The sequence below is a fragment of the Pogoniulus pusillus genome, chromosome 33 (genome assembly GCF_015220805.1).
Source record: "Pogoniulus pusillus isolate bPogPus1 chromosome 33, bPogPus1.pri, whole genome shotgun sequence".
NCBI classification, from domain to species: Eukaryota; Metazoa; Chordata; class Aves; order Piciformes; family Lybiidae; genus Pogoniulus; species Pogoniulus pusillus.
The window spans coordinates 10,081,525-10,093,671 of NC_087296.1; the positions used below are offsets into that span (position 1 = coordinate 10,081,525).

Below are 12,147 nucleotides of genomic sequence, written 5' to 3' on the forward strand. Positions count from 1 at the left end.
ACTGATATTAGTCCTGTTGCATGTGCAGGGCCATTGTCATTACTTGTACTTTTATTATCTTGGCTTTCAATTTACATTTCTAGGAACTCGATCTTTGCTTGCTTTGAGTTTGTAATTATCATCAGACTTCTTTTATTTCATCACTGCACAGTGTCCTTACCACTCCCCTTGATTTTTTTCTTCTCAGAATGTAATTACTTTGATGTAGCAGTAATCTTCTTTTGGTTTTTTACTTTGTTGTTTTTTTTTTTTTCCTTTCCAGTTCATAGAATCATAGAATCAACCAGGTTGGAAGAGACCTCCAAGATCATCCAGTCCAACCTAGCACCCAGCCATAGCCAATCAACCAGAACACACCACTAAGTGCCTCATCCAGGCTTTGCTTGAGCACCTCTGGGGATGGCAACTCCACCACCTCCCTGGGCAGCCCATTCCAATGCCAATCACTCTCTTTGGCAACAACTTCCTCTTAACATCTAGCCTAGACTTCCCCTGGCACAACTTGAGACTGTGTCCCCTTGTTCTGTTGCTGGTTGCCTGGCAGAAGAGACCAACCCCACCTGGCTACAGCCTCCCTTCAGGTAGTTGTAGACAGCAATGAGCTCTGCCCTGAGCCTCCCCTTCTCCAGGTTGCACACCCCCAGCTCCCTCAGCCTCTGCTTATAGGGTTTGTGTTCCAGACCTTTCACCAGCTTCATTGCCCTTCTCTGGACACATTCATATATTCCATTATAAAGCAAAAGTTGTTCTAACGTTTTAGAATTCTTAAAATCTTCTAGAAAACAAACCAAAATAGTGAAGGCTTTTCCATACATTAAAAATAGGAACTGAGACTTTTGGACAACTCTCAGCCTATTCTGGGACACCACAGTAAACTGAGGGACAGATTCAACCCAAATAATCAAAAATCAGACATAGCAACCACAATGGACATTTCCAGAGTGGAATGTGAGAGAAGTTTCAAGTAAATACATGCAAAAAGTCAAGCTATTCATCTTCTGGAGACAGCAGTGGTATAGTGCACAGTCTCACTGGATCATGTTTTTGGTTGAGATTTCCAACTGCTGCAAGCATAACAGCTACCTAAAGAAAGATCATTCACAAAGCTGGAAATAACAATACTGCATTGAGTGGAAGAGACTTGGATGCAGAAATAGTCCTTTATATGAAAAGAGAGAAGGTTCCATGAGCTAAAAACTTGGTTCTGACTTTGTGCATTAAACTACTAACATTTGGTTACCCCAAACTTCTCTAACTTAATTTGTAGAGCTGGCCATCCCAGCAGTAGTTACACTGGGCAAATCACAGATGCAATGGCTTGCTTTGCTTTAGAAATCCTTTTCTCTGAACTCTGCTTTCTGGTGCATAGCCATGACAGCACACATTAGTTAGGAAAAGCTACTCAGAGATATCTGCACTTTGTGCTAGGAGGAGCAGATTGTGGTGTTTGTGAGGGCTACCTGCACGAGCTTGTCTGAGTCCTTGCCTCACCTCCTAGGGTTTTACCTTCTGCACTCATGGTCTTTAGCCTTCCACTGTATCCAAGCAGAAAAAGCTGTTCACTAGACTGTATTACAGAGCTCTCAGAGATTGAGGCCCCAAACAATTCAACTGCTTGATGTTTACATGGTTTGAAGAGAAGTCTGCAAATAGAGAGCTCAGAGCTGCCTGTAACTGAGCAGACTCACCCAATACTCTGCACTGGTGTTTCTAAGATACTGGTGGCTTCAGGACACATATGTTTTAGTTTCTGTAGCCTAGAATAAAAGTGACAAAATCAAGTACAACCAAGGCCAGGTCCTAGCTGCCAGGATGAAATAGAGACCTTCAGTAATCTGGAGATGCGAGATGATAACAAGTTATTTGCTATGTGAAAACTTATGGTTATATCCAGAAAGGGTCTAAGCACACTTTCTTCACCAGAATCAGTCAAGAAACATCTTTTTTTTTTTTTTTTTCTTCCAGAGGAAAAAGGATTAAAGTCTTTATCCTGTGAGAGATAAAGATAAATATCCTGAGCAGACATCCAGCGAGAGGAAAAGTCCAATCAAAATCTGTTTTTCTGCCAAGACAGATGAAGGATGTTTGAATTCAGGCCTTTGACACCTGTGTGGCTGATTTTATCTGTAAGAAACCAGGTCCTTGTCCATTGTCTTCATGCCAAAGGCTCAAAATTTTCAGGTGTTTATCTCCAGAGCAGGGCTGTGAGCTTTGCATATGAAGGAAAACTTTCCAAGCTCACACTTAGATGTCCAGTTTATTGGATGGAGGATCTTTAGATCTGAACAATCAGCTCATCACTTCCAACTGACTAATTTAATCAGCTTCCATCTTATTTTGGTGGCTTCCCTGAATTCTGTATCTACACTCTAGTGTTCCAATGCAAAGTGTAAGACATGAGTATTTCCAAAGAAGCAGGCACTGCATTGCTGAGCATGGTGCTCTCCACAATGTTTTAATGCATTAAGCCTTCCTAGCAGTGAAGTATTTTCATGCTATTCCCAGCCCACGATGAGTGCACACTTTACACCTCTTTACTTAGCATCCCTACCAACAACTTACAACTCTTTTCACCCAGTGTAAAATTATCAATGCATTTCTCTCTTTGAGAAAAGATACAGGGCAATGCTGAAACTGTCATGACTTTTACTGATGGAGTAAAGAGATGGAATGTTTCCCTGCACTGTCTGCAACTTTTCTTTAGTCCTGACATGAAGGATTATCCATAGAGAGATGAATGGCTCTGGTCTTCAGGTCTATTAATTCCTTGGATGCCCTATCGAGACTGAAAAAAAAAGTGTCATTAAATAGAAGCCTGATCCAGTTCCAATTATCTTCAGAGAAAACTGGATTGTAGTCTCAGCACCAGCTGGAGTGATAGATTCTTCAATTAGGGAATTTACCTTTTGAGAATTTGATGGATACCAAATTCAGATGATATAGGCTGGTTGCACATCCTGTTATTATCAAGCTGTGCTCAATTTGGAGGAAAAAACACAGCCTGCTTTTGAAAGGCTTTACATCCTATCACCAGGATCTCAAGCCTTCTGCTCCATTTTCATTTTGATTTAATAGAAGTTGAGCTTAAGTTTTACATTTCAGCATAACAATTTTAATGTCTGAAAAGATTCGTGTTCTAAATCCTACTCGCTTCACTTGTCTGCTTTAAAAATTCAGTGATAACTAATTTTTATCAGAAGATTCAGAAGTCATTCTTATTTAGGGGTCCACACTGACAGAAGGTAAAACACTTTTACACCACCTCACCATTATTTATCCTTAAATAATAGCCTTTCTATACCACTATTTCTAAATATTTCTCTCCAGACATAGACATAACTCATATTAGAATGAATAGAAGTCTCACATGCAGGGCAAGCATACAGATAATATTTTTGTAATTCATTTTTTTTCTTGGAATTGAACATTTTTCACTTTTTCTGGATAACAAGGAAACAGCCAAGAAATCTCACAGAGCATCAAACGCTACCCTAAGTACTATTACTCAGGTTTCTTGTCTAATGAGTTTGCTAATACACAACTTAACAAGGTTAGCAGAGACATGCAACTTATGCCAGAATCTCTCCCACGAATAGTTGATTCTTAAAATGTTTATTATTATTATTCTTTATTCAAGCAACTCACCAACCTTTTTGTACAGAAGGTTCCACTTCACCTAAACCAAGAGAAAAGGACAGCGTCAGAGAACAGATAGCATCATTAAAAAACAACACAAAACAAAATAGAGGCAAAAAGCAGCAGCCATTTTTTTCTGACATTAGCTCATTTTAATTAAAGGAATATCTATTTTCTTTAATGCTAAGTAGCAAGCACTCTGATCTGAGAGTTTTGATTTTTCATTAGGTATCTCTCTTACCATTGAGGTTTTCCTGTGTGTAAGGTAGATAAATTCAATGCGCAGTAGTAACCAAGGAAACGTCCAAATCTGTGTTTGTGCTTCTGAATGTTAACTGGTGACTAAAATTTACAGTTTGCTTGATTTTATGCATGTTTCCATATTTTAAGGGGAGGCCCAGCGGATCCATTTTGGCTCCAACTGATAAAATGTACATGCAGGTAAGCAAGGTTGTAAATCTAGCAATGCTCCCAGTGAAATCCAAGGCGTGCTCAATTTCAGTGGAACTTTGAGCAATTGATTGCTTCAGTGAGTTATTCCACCTCCATGAAGGACATAGAATTTAAAGGAGTTAGGCTGAATGACAGCAGTGAGTGTGCAGGCTCAGCTGCACTGACTGCAGCACACTATGGGCACAGAGCTCCCAGGCACTTACTTTTGATGATACGGAGCGCTAAGTTGCCTACTGCTTTTTCACACCCGTTAGATACTGAGGAAATTCCACCTGGACCAAAGAACTGAGGTTTTCAAGTGCTTAGTGAGCATTCAGATCTTGAATTTTTGTATACCAAATATTTCATGACTTCTCCTATCTGCATTAACATTTGTCTGCTCAAGTGTCTGAAAGTTTGCAGGCACTTTGGGAGCTATGAAATGATAGATATGGAAACTGTTCAAAGTTTAGGAAGCTCTCTCTATTTCTCCTTTTCTGTTTCTCCACCATATGAAAGAGTGACTTTCTGCTAGTTGCACATCATATCTCAGAACTGGATGCCCAGTTCACAGACTCACATGTGGCAGCCTGTCCTTAGTATTCATATATGGCACTAACACAAAAAAGCTCATGCACAGATTGAAAAAGTGGAAATTTGCTAAGACCTCAATTCGATGAACAAACAGTTAGAAGCCAGTCTCAGTACATGTTGCTTTGTAATTAAATCCTAGTCTAGACAAATAGAATATAAACTACCATGAAATGAAGTTGTCACTCCTACACTGTCAAAATGACCAATACAATGTGACATGAGGATCCACTACTGCTCTGCTCATACCAGGAAACTAATTTTTTTTCTTTATTGCTTTTTTTTGTTAATGTTTAATAGCAGAAGGGTAGCTATTTCCATGCTTGAAATGAACTACTTACATTTATTGGATGATGTCAGAGGAAGAATAGTACTACAATAGCAGAACAATAATACTTAGTCAACTGAATTATTTGCAACATGCAAATCCCCTTAGTTCAGCCAAAATGTTACATTTTCTTTGCCTTTTTGTTGCTCTTTGCCTTCCATATATTGTCTTGTCATCAATATATCAAACAAGAAAAGTTCTACCTTCCTTGGTCTATCTTGTATATCTATCAGAGTTCTTTAGATTCTTGCTGATTAAAAGAAAATAGCTACTGCTGTTCTCTGAAGCAATATCCGGATGCATATTTTGGTGGTGGCTTTGAAGTCTTGTATAAATTAGTGCTCTTTACTTGAAGATGTACTAATGGTAATATTTAATTCTGACAGCTTTTCTGTAATGGTACATTAAACACGAGATGAAAGCTAACAAAGAGACCAATTTACTGATTGGAATAGCCAGTGGATGCTTTATTAGCAACAATGTTCACTTTTCATTTTGTTTGACCTTCTTGTCTGTGAGGTTAAAAGGCAAGCAAGCCAACACAATGCTTGTAAAACAGTGGTTAGAGCAGTTACAGAAGACTTTACATTACAAATACCTTCATCACTGTCATCATCATCACTCCATACGAAGTCAGACAGTAAAGAAAAAAAGCCATAGAGCCAATCAGTGGATTCTTCCAATGTTTCATGAATGATTCTCAGTGGTTCTGTGCTGAGCTTGTTAACAGATCTTCCTGAGTGCAGAGTTTAAAACAAAAGCAGTTTGAAAAAGAGATACTCCTTCAGTGATTAAAGTTAACCTTCATTGTATACAGCACTAATTATGCTACCTCCTTTAACAGAAACAAAGATGGTGAATGTTAATTTTTATTATTCAAGAGGACAGCTCTCCTGCCTGTGCAAGACTGGTATAAACTTTATCCCACTTTAAATACTCTTCACAGAGTGATTAAGGACCCAGTGGATAATTTAGTTCCATACTGCACTCCAAATCCTTACTTGGGCAAAATACTAATATAGATTTGATTCCACCTAATATTTAAATAATCTCTTCCTTGAGCCTACTTGTTTGAGCTTTGTTGTTTGTTTTGTTTGGTTTTGGTTTTTTTTGGTTGGTTGGTTGAGTTATTTTGTCTGGCATAGGTCCTCTAACTCTTGATGCCTGTTTATAATTCTCTGCTCTCCATGTCCCACTGTTGCATCTTCCCTTGAGCCTTCTCCTTTGCACTAGCGCTAGCTAAGGAAATCGATGAGTCCTGGCTTTACCTCACAGACAGGTCATTTCTTTCCCATGGTGTACACACCAAGGATGGGAAGAAGCAAGCTGGATATACTCAGGCTTAAACAAACTCGGGTCCAGAATGAAGAGGAATGCAAACCCAAACTGAGACCTAGAAACATCTACTTTCAAACAGAGACTCCCGTGGATCTGGTTCTTCTCTTACTATTCTAAACTTTCTTACACATATGTTGGTGCACATCTGTACACTTAACTAGTTCTGGTCTTAACTGTTCCTGCAGGCAAGTAAGCTGACAAACAAGAAAGATGTGTAGTTTAATGTTCTTCACCCTCTAATGGAAGTGAGATGCCTGCTTCCCACTGTATCCACACACAGGGAGGACAGTTATCACTGAGTAATGCCATTATTGCCTTAAAGGCTTTTCCAGCTGTGATTTCAGCAGAATTCTGCCTAGCCTCTTTATGCTGGCATACTACAGCAGAGGAAATTTCCAGCCTCTGACAGAGTATTTCTTTTGACCTTTATTTTTTGGAAATCTGCACTAAACGCTGCTTGGGAAGAGGGATAACTTAGTCTCTGTTTCTGCCCTTGAAATGGCAGCCTGAATAACTGCCCTGTCTGCATGAAACTTTCCCACAGATGTAGACAATGGAAGGGATACCACAAATATGATTTGAGTCATCGGCCTGGCCTTGTCCTTAAGTTTCAACAGAAATATCTATCCTGCATTTAAAAGTATCAAGATGGGGACCATATCTCTGTTTCCCACTATCTTCCTCTATGCAAATATTTTAGTAGAAAGTTAAACATGTCTCTTTGGAACTACTTCTGGTTGCAGTGTTCTGACTCACAAGCCAAATCTTAGCAGTAATCAGACATAATCTCACAAGGTCTTGCAGGTTACAAACACAGACAAAGTGCAGGCTTGAAGCAACTTCTCCGAAGGCAGCAGTATGAACAGTTATTTCTAAAGTGCTGTAATGAAATATACAATAACTTTACTTCAGATACAGATGCATCAGTAAATGATTTCTTTTCTTTCTAATTAACTAATCTGAAGCAGAAAAAAACCAAGCTGATGATCTATTATTAGGCATCTGCCTATTAATAAGGTACACCAAAGAATTATTTTGGGTAATGTCTATTTTGACGATTCTCTTACATAGATACATGGTACTGAACAAAGAGGTACATCAAGTTAATTTCATTATGTGCCATGAGGAAATTACCTAATTGCAAAGAAATATGCATGGTCTCTCCATTTAGTGTACTATTATGTGCAGTGTTGTGTTTGGAAAGGGAATATTTCTGATATGGCTTATCATATGGCATTTGTTATTTGGATTGGCCTCATGCACTGAGATGTAGAGGGTTTATTTTCTTCAACTAATTTGCCACAGATGTTCTTCTCAAGTGCTTACCAGGAGGATGTATAGCTATATTTAAGGCTATTAAAAAATACACCTGTAACCTCACCCCTGATGTCATTTGCACTTTATTCTAATCTAGAAGTGTTAAGGAGTCCAAGTGGACTAACAGAATGGACGTGGCCAGAGGGGTTTTAACGTAACTTAGGTTCTGATTCACAAGCAGGGATGGTTTAACTTCAGATAGCTGCATTGATTCCCACTCTGGCTATCCACCTACTGTTTACTCACTGGTTGCTTAGGGGTGGCTCAGTTGCTTTTACAGCCACAAGCTTTCAGAGCTGCAAGGACTACAGCTGTAAACTAAACAAAAATTGGTGTCAATTTATTTTAATATACTGGTCTATCAACTAGAGGCTCAAGAACTACTTCACAGGTAGCAGAGCTGTCCCCTCTGGGCAGGCAAGGGAAATGCTCAGAGAAGAGCATGATCAAGAGCAGAGGAAATTATTCCAACCACCCCAAGGCAAGCTATCTTTGCCGACGAATCACAGCCAACGTCATATCCTGCTCTTTAACTCATAGCATCTTCATACCAAACTATGAAAAGGGATTAGAAATTAAGTGTCCAGAGGCAAAACTCTCCAGTCACATTGACACTAGATCCAAGTTACAAATCCTCTTTAACATAAAACGTTTAGGAAAATCAGTTTGGGGCTGTGGAAAGAACACTTCATTGGCATAAATAAAATTAGATTGTATAGACTTCTTTTATATTACACATTTTTATATGAGATCCACTTGAGGCCTGGTGCAATTGGCACAGACCTGGCAGCCACAGCCCTGTCTCCTTGCATGTAGATCTTCTGTTTCCTACTTTTTATAAAAGCAGAGCTAACAGTAACTCTGTGCTCTAAATGCTAAGAACACTACCACACCAGGTAATGCTGAAGCGCTACTCATCAAGTCCATGCTTTTAGCTCTTTCAACAGCTTTGACCATAGCAGGTTCTTTCCCTCACTGAATGAAACACACAAGAAACAAAGGAATCAAGGCAGTTCAGGTGGTAACAAGTGGAGAGAAAGATACCATTTTCCTCACACACATGCGAAGAAAGATAACCATTTCCAGAGGATCTGCATACTCTTGCTTCGTGAAGCCAAGAGAATGCTGATTTTCACAGCGAAGTTTGAGCTTGGTATTATGTTGTAATTTGATTTTTTTGGTTGGTGGTGGTGGGTTTGAGTTTATTTTTTTAGAGGGGGGTTAAGTTTGGGTTGTTTTTTTTTTTTGTTGTTGTTATTTTACAGATGTTCAGTAAGGGTACAGGATGAAAAACTCTTTTAGAATAGTCTTGGATTCAGCTTCTTTAGACTTGATCAACACTCCTTGGTCTGACTTTTTATTTCTTGACAGATTTTAGAACACAAATTATTCTAAAGCTAAGCTCAGTGTACTTGTCTTGCTAGCATATGTTATATAGTATGCAATATATAATTCATAACTAATCTGTAACTACAAACTGTAATTAATATATGACATGCCATATATAATGTATTGTGCTAGGAGTAGAAGAGGGAGAGTATTGAATGGAAACTGTAGAGAGCTTTATGAATACAAAGTATTTTTCAGATAGATACAGACTGTGAAGTTCTACCTTTTGCTCAACTTGTAAACAGGGATTGAACCAATTACTCCTCTTAGATAATTTAGTAAAAAAAATACTTAATGTCCATCAAAGGAGAAAGGAGGAAGAAGGGGAAAGGAGGAGAATGGTTACACAGCAGGTTAAGCTCAGGCATGAAACATGCAATTAATATAAAAAAAGGTTGATAGTGTGTAATCTCATTTGATCACAGGCCCAGTTCAGTTCATCCTGTCTAGCCAAATGTACCTGAAGGTCAGATGTTGAATCCCTGCTGGTTTCTAGACTCCCTCAAAAACTAGTGCAGAAAGATATATTGTGACCTTCAGAAGGCAAGTCTCTCACTTTCCTCTGACATATCTCTTAGGGCTACATGAGTTAATTTCCAAAGACATCCAACCCTTTCCATTGACTATGAAGGAAAGGAAGTGGAAAAAATTAGCATGGATGTCACACTTCATTGTCACATGACTGAGGTATGTGACATGGATCCTATTAGTGGTGCTCTTTCATATTTAAATTATTCTTGTCATTGTACACTTAGATTTGTAACTTTACATTCATAATTAATTCCAGGTCAATATGACTATTCACCTTGATAAATTGCTTGCATTCCAGAACAGCACTTTCACCACCAACAGTGATTTCCTATGACATTTCGTTTTGTTATGGTCTTTTACTCCTTGGTACAGTGTAAGAGAGGTTTTTCAGTTCAGTAAAGGTTCAGCTCAGCTTGTGCTGGCACTTGCAGAGCTATGAGAGTACTTTAAAGTTTTGCCTGTTTTATTTTTACTGGGAACTTCAAAATTTTCATTCCCAAACTTTCTGGCAAATGCTGAAACTTGGAAAAGTAAAAGGAGACAGAGAGAAATTGAAATTTGTATACTACCTTCTAACAAAACCTTAGTGTATGAAAACTCAACTGAATTTAGTTGGAGATGCTTGCTACCTCTTCTATGTGTTGCTATCTGTGATCTCTGCAAGAGAAATCAGAACCTTGCTTGTATTTTCTTTACTAAAAATATGCAATCTTGGTTAAAACAATTCTTTAAGTAATAATTCAGATATGTTATAGGCATTAAATACCTCTGAAAACTCCTATGTATTTTGAAGCTGGTGTTCATCATTACATCAAAATACAATGCTTTTTAGCTCTCCAGCATTATTGGTATAGAAAAAGGAATTTGACTCTAAACGTGGGAACAAGAATTCTGACTGAAGAATTTCTTTACTTCTGAACTTGCCTTGAGTTATAATTTTGTCTCCTGCATTATTGGTACAGAAAAAGGAATTTGATTCTAAACGTGGGAACAAGAATTCTGACTGAAGAATGTCTTTAGTTCTGAACTTGCCTTGAGTCATAATTTTGTCTCCTGCATTATTGGTACAGAAAAAGGAATTTGATTCTAAATGTGAGAACAAGAATTCTGACTGAATAATTTCTTTAGTTCTGAACTTTCCTTGAGTCACAGTTTTGTCTCCTGCCTTATTGGTACAGAACAAGGAATTTGATTATAAATGTGAGAACAAGAATTCTGACTGAATAATTTCTTTAGTTCTGAACTTTTCTTGAGTCATAATTTTGTCTCCTGCATTATTGGTACAGAAAAAGGAATTTGATTATAAATGTGAGAACAAGAATTCTGACTAAAGAATTTCTTTCATTCTGAACTTGCCTTGAGTCATTATTTTTGCTCCACTTATTTTTGCAATAGAACCCATAATTTTATTGATAATTAATACCTCACACTTAACACAGGTCTGTGGAATCAACTAGTGGCAGACTTTGAAAATCCATTTGGTACCTTCTTAGGAGGGAAAGTAGTTCTCACAAAGTGACAAAGTCACTTCAACTTCAGCAAAATGGTGATATTTTGTCAATAGAAGAAACCTCTTTTAGAAAAAAATCAGGACTGATGATGGGTCCTGTACTGGTGGCTTTTGGAAATAGGAATTGATTAATCACATGGTATGATTAGTTGTGGTGCCTCGAGCAAATCTGGTTACGTTTCATGGTCTGTGTCATTTATTCCTATGAAGAGCACAACAAAAAAGTGACTAATTGATTTATCTGTGCAAATCACTTCAGTCATTATTCCAGTCTTAATAACTCTGTCAGGAATGCAATTTCCTATCAATCTTTTTTGCTTGTCACATAGTTAAATATATACTCAGAGTTCAACCTATTTAAAAATTGGGCTTTTTTCTTTTAATGAAGTGCAGTGAATTACTTAGTAATTGTAGGATTTTCATCAATTACATATTTTGACTCCAGTGAATTGAATGCAATTAAATTACAAATGATGGTAATTATCTGGTGTAAAGATTGATCTATGAGATATAATCTAATTCATTAATACTGACAAGGTACAGATGATGAAGACAGAGAATTTCTGTCATGTTTGATAAAATAGAAAGTCCTAACACTAGTTTGTGATAATAGAACTTGTCCTAGTTTTATTGAAATACTCTCATATAAATACCTCTTATACTCCCTTATAGATATCTTTATTTTAATTTGAAAGTTATATACTTTGAATATTTACTAGTGGCAGTAGTAGGAGTTTGTTTCTACTCTGTAGTCTTCTAAAGAGTGATATCCAACATAAAAAAACTTGCTACACCCATGGAGTCTTCCATTAATAATATTCCAGTTTATCAGCATAGGTGTCCTTAAGTTTTTGCTTTCTTTTTTATACCCTAGCATTCTTGTCATGTTTACAACATTAAGCTTCATGACAAACTCTGGTGGATATCACAGAGTTATAAGCATAAAAAGTTAATTTTGAATTATATTGAATTGTAAGTATAAAACAAGGCCAAAAAAAATTGCCTCAGACTCAGCATTACTCAGTAATTCCCATTTTATAGGTATTTAGATTGAAAATATCACACTGCAGTCTGT

The 12,147-nt window shown here is 37.5% G+C and overlaps 1 protein-coding gene across 1 annotated transcript in view; it reads right to left on the reverse strand.

Annotated features, from left to right (window-relative positions):
* The window catches only part of TRDN (triadin), a 243,953-nt gene that overhangs the window by 185,666 nt on the left and 46,140 nt on the right, over window positions 1–12,147 (reverse strand). Inside the window, 2 exon segments of the mRNA XM_064170120.1 lie at window positions 3,650–3,676; window positions 5,586–5,723. Of these exon segments, the coding sequence (XP_064026190.1) occupies window positions 3,650–3,676; window positions 5,586–5,723 (165 nt within the window).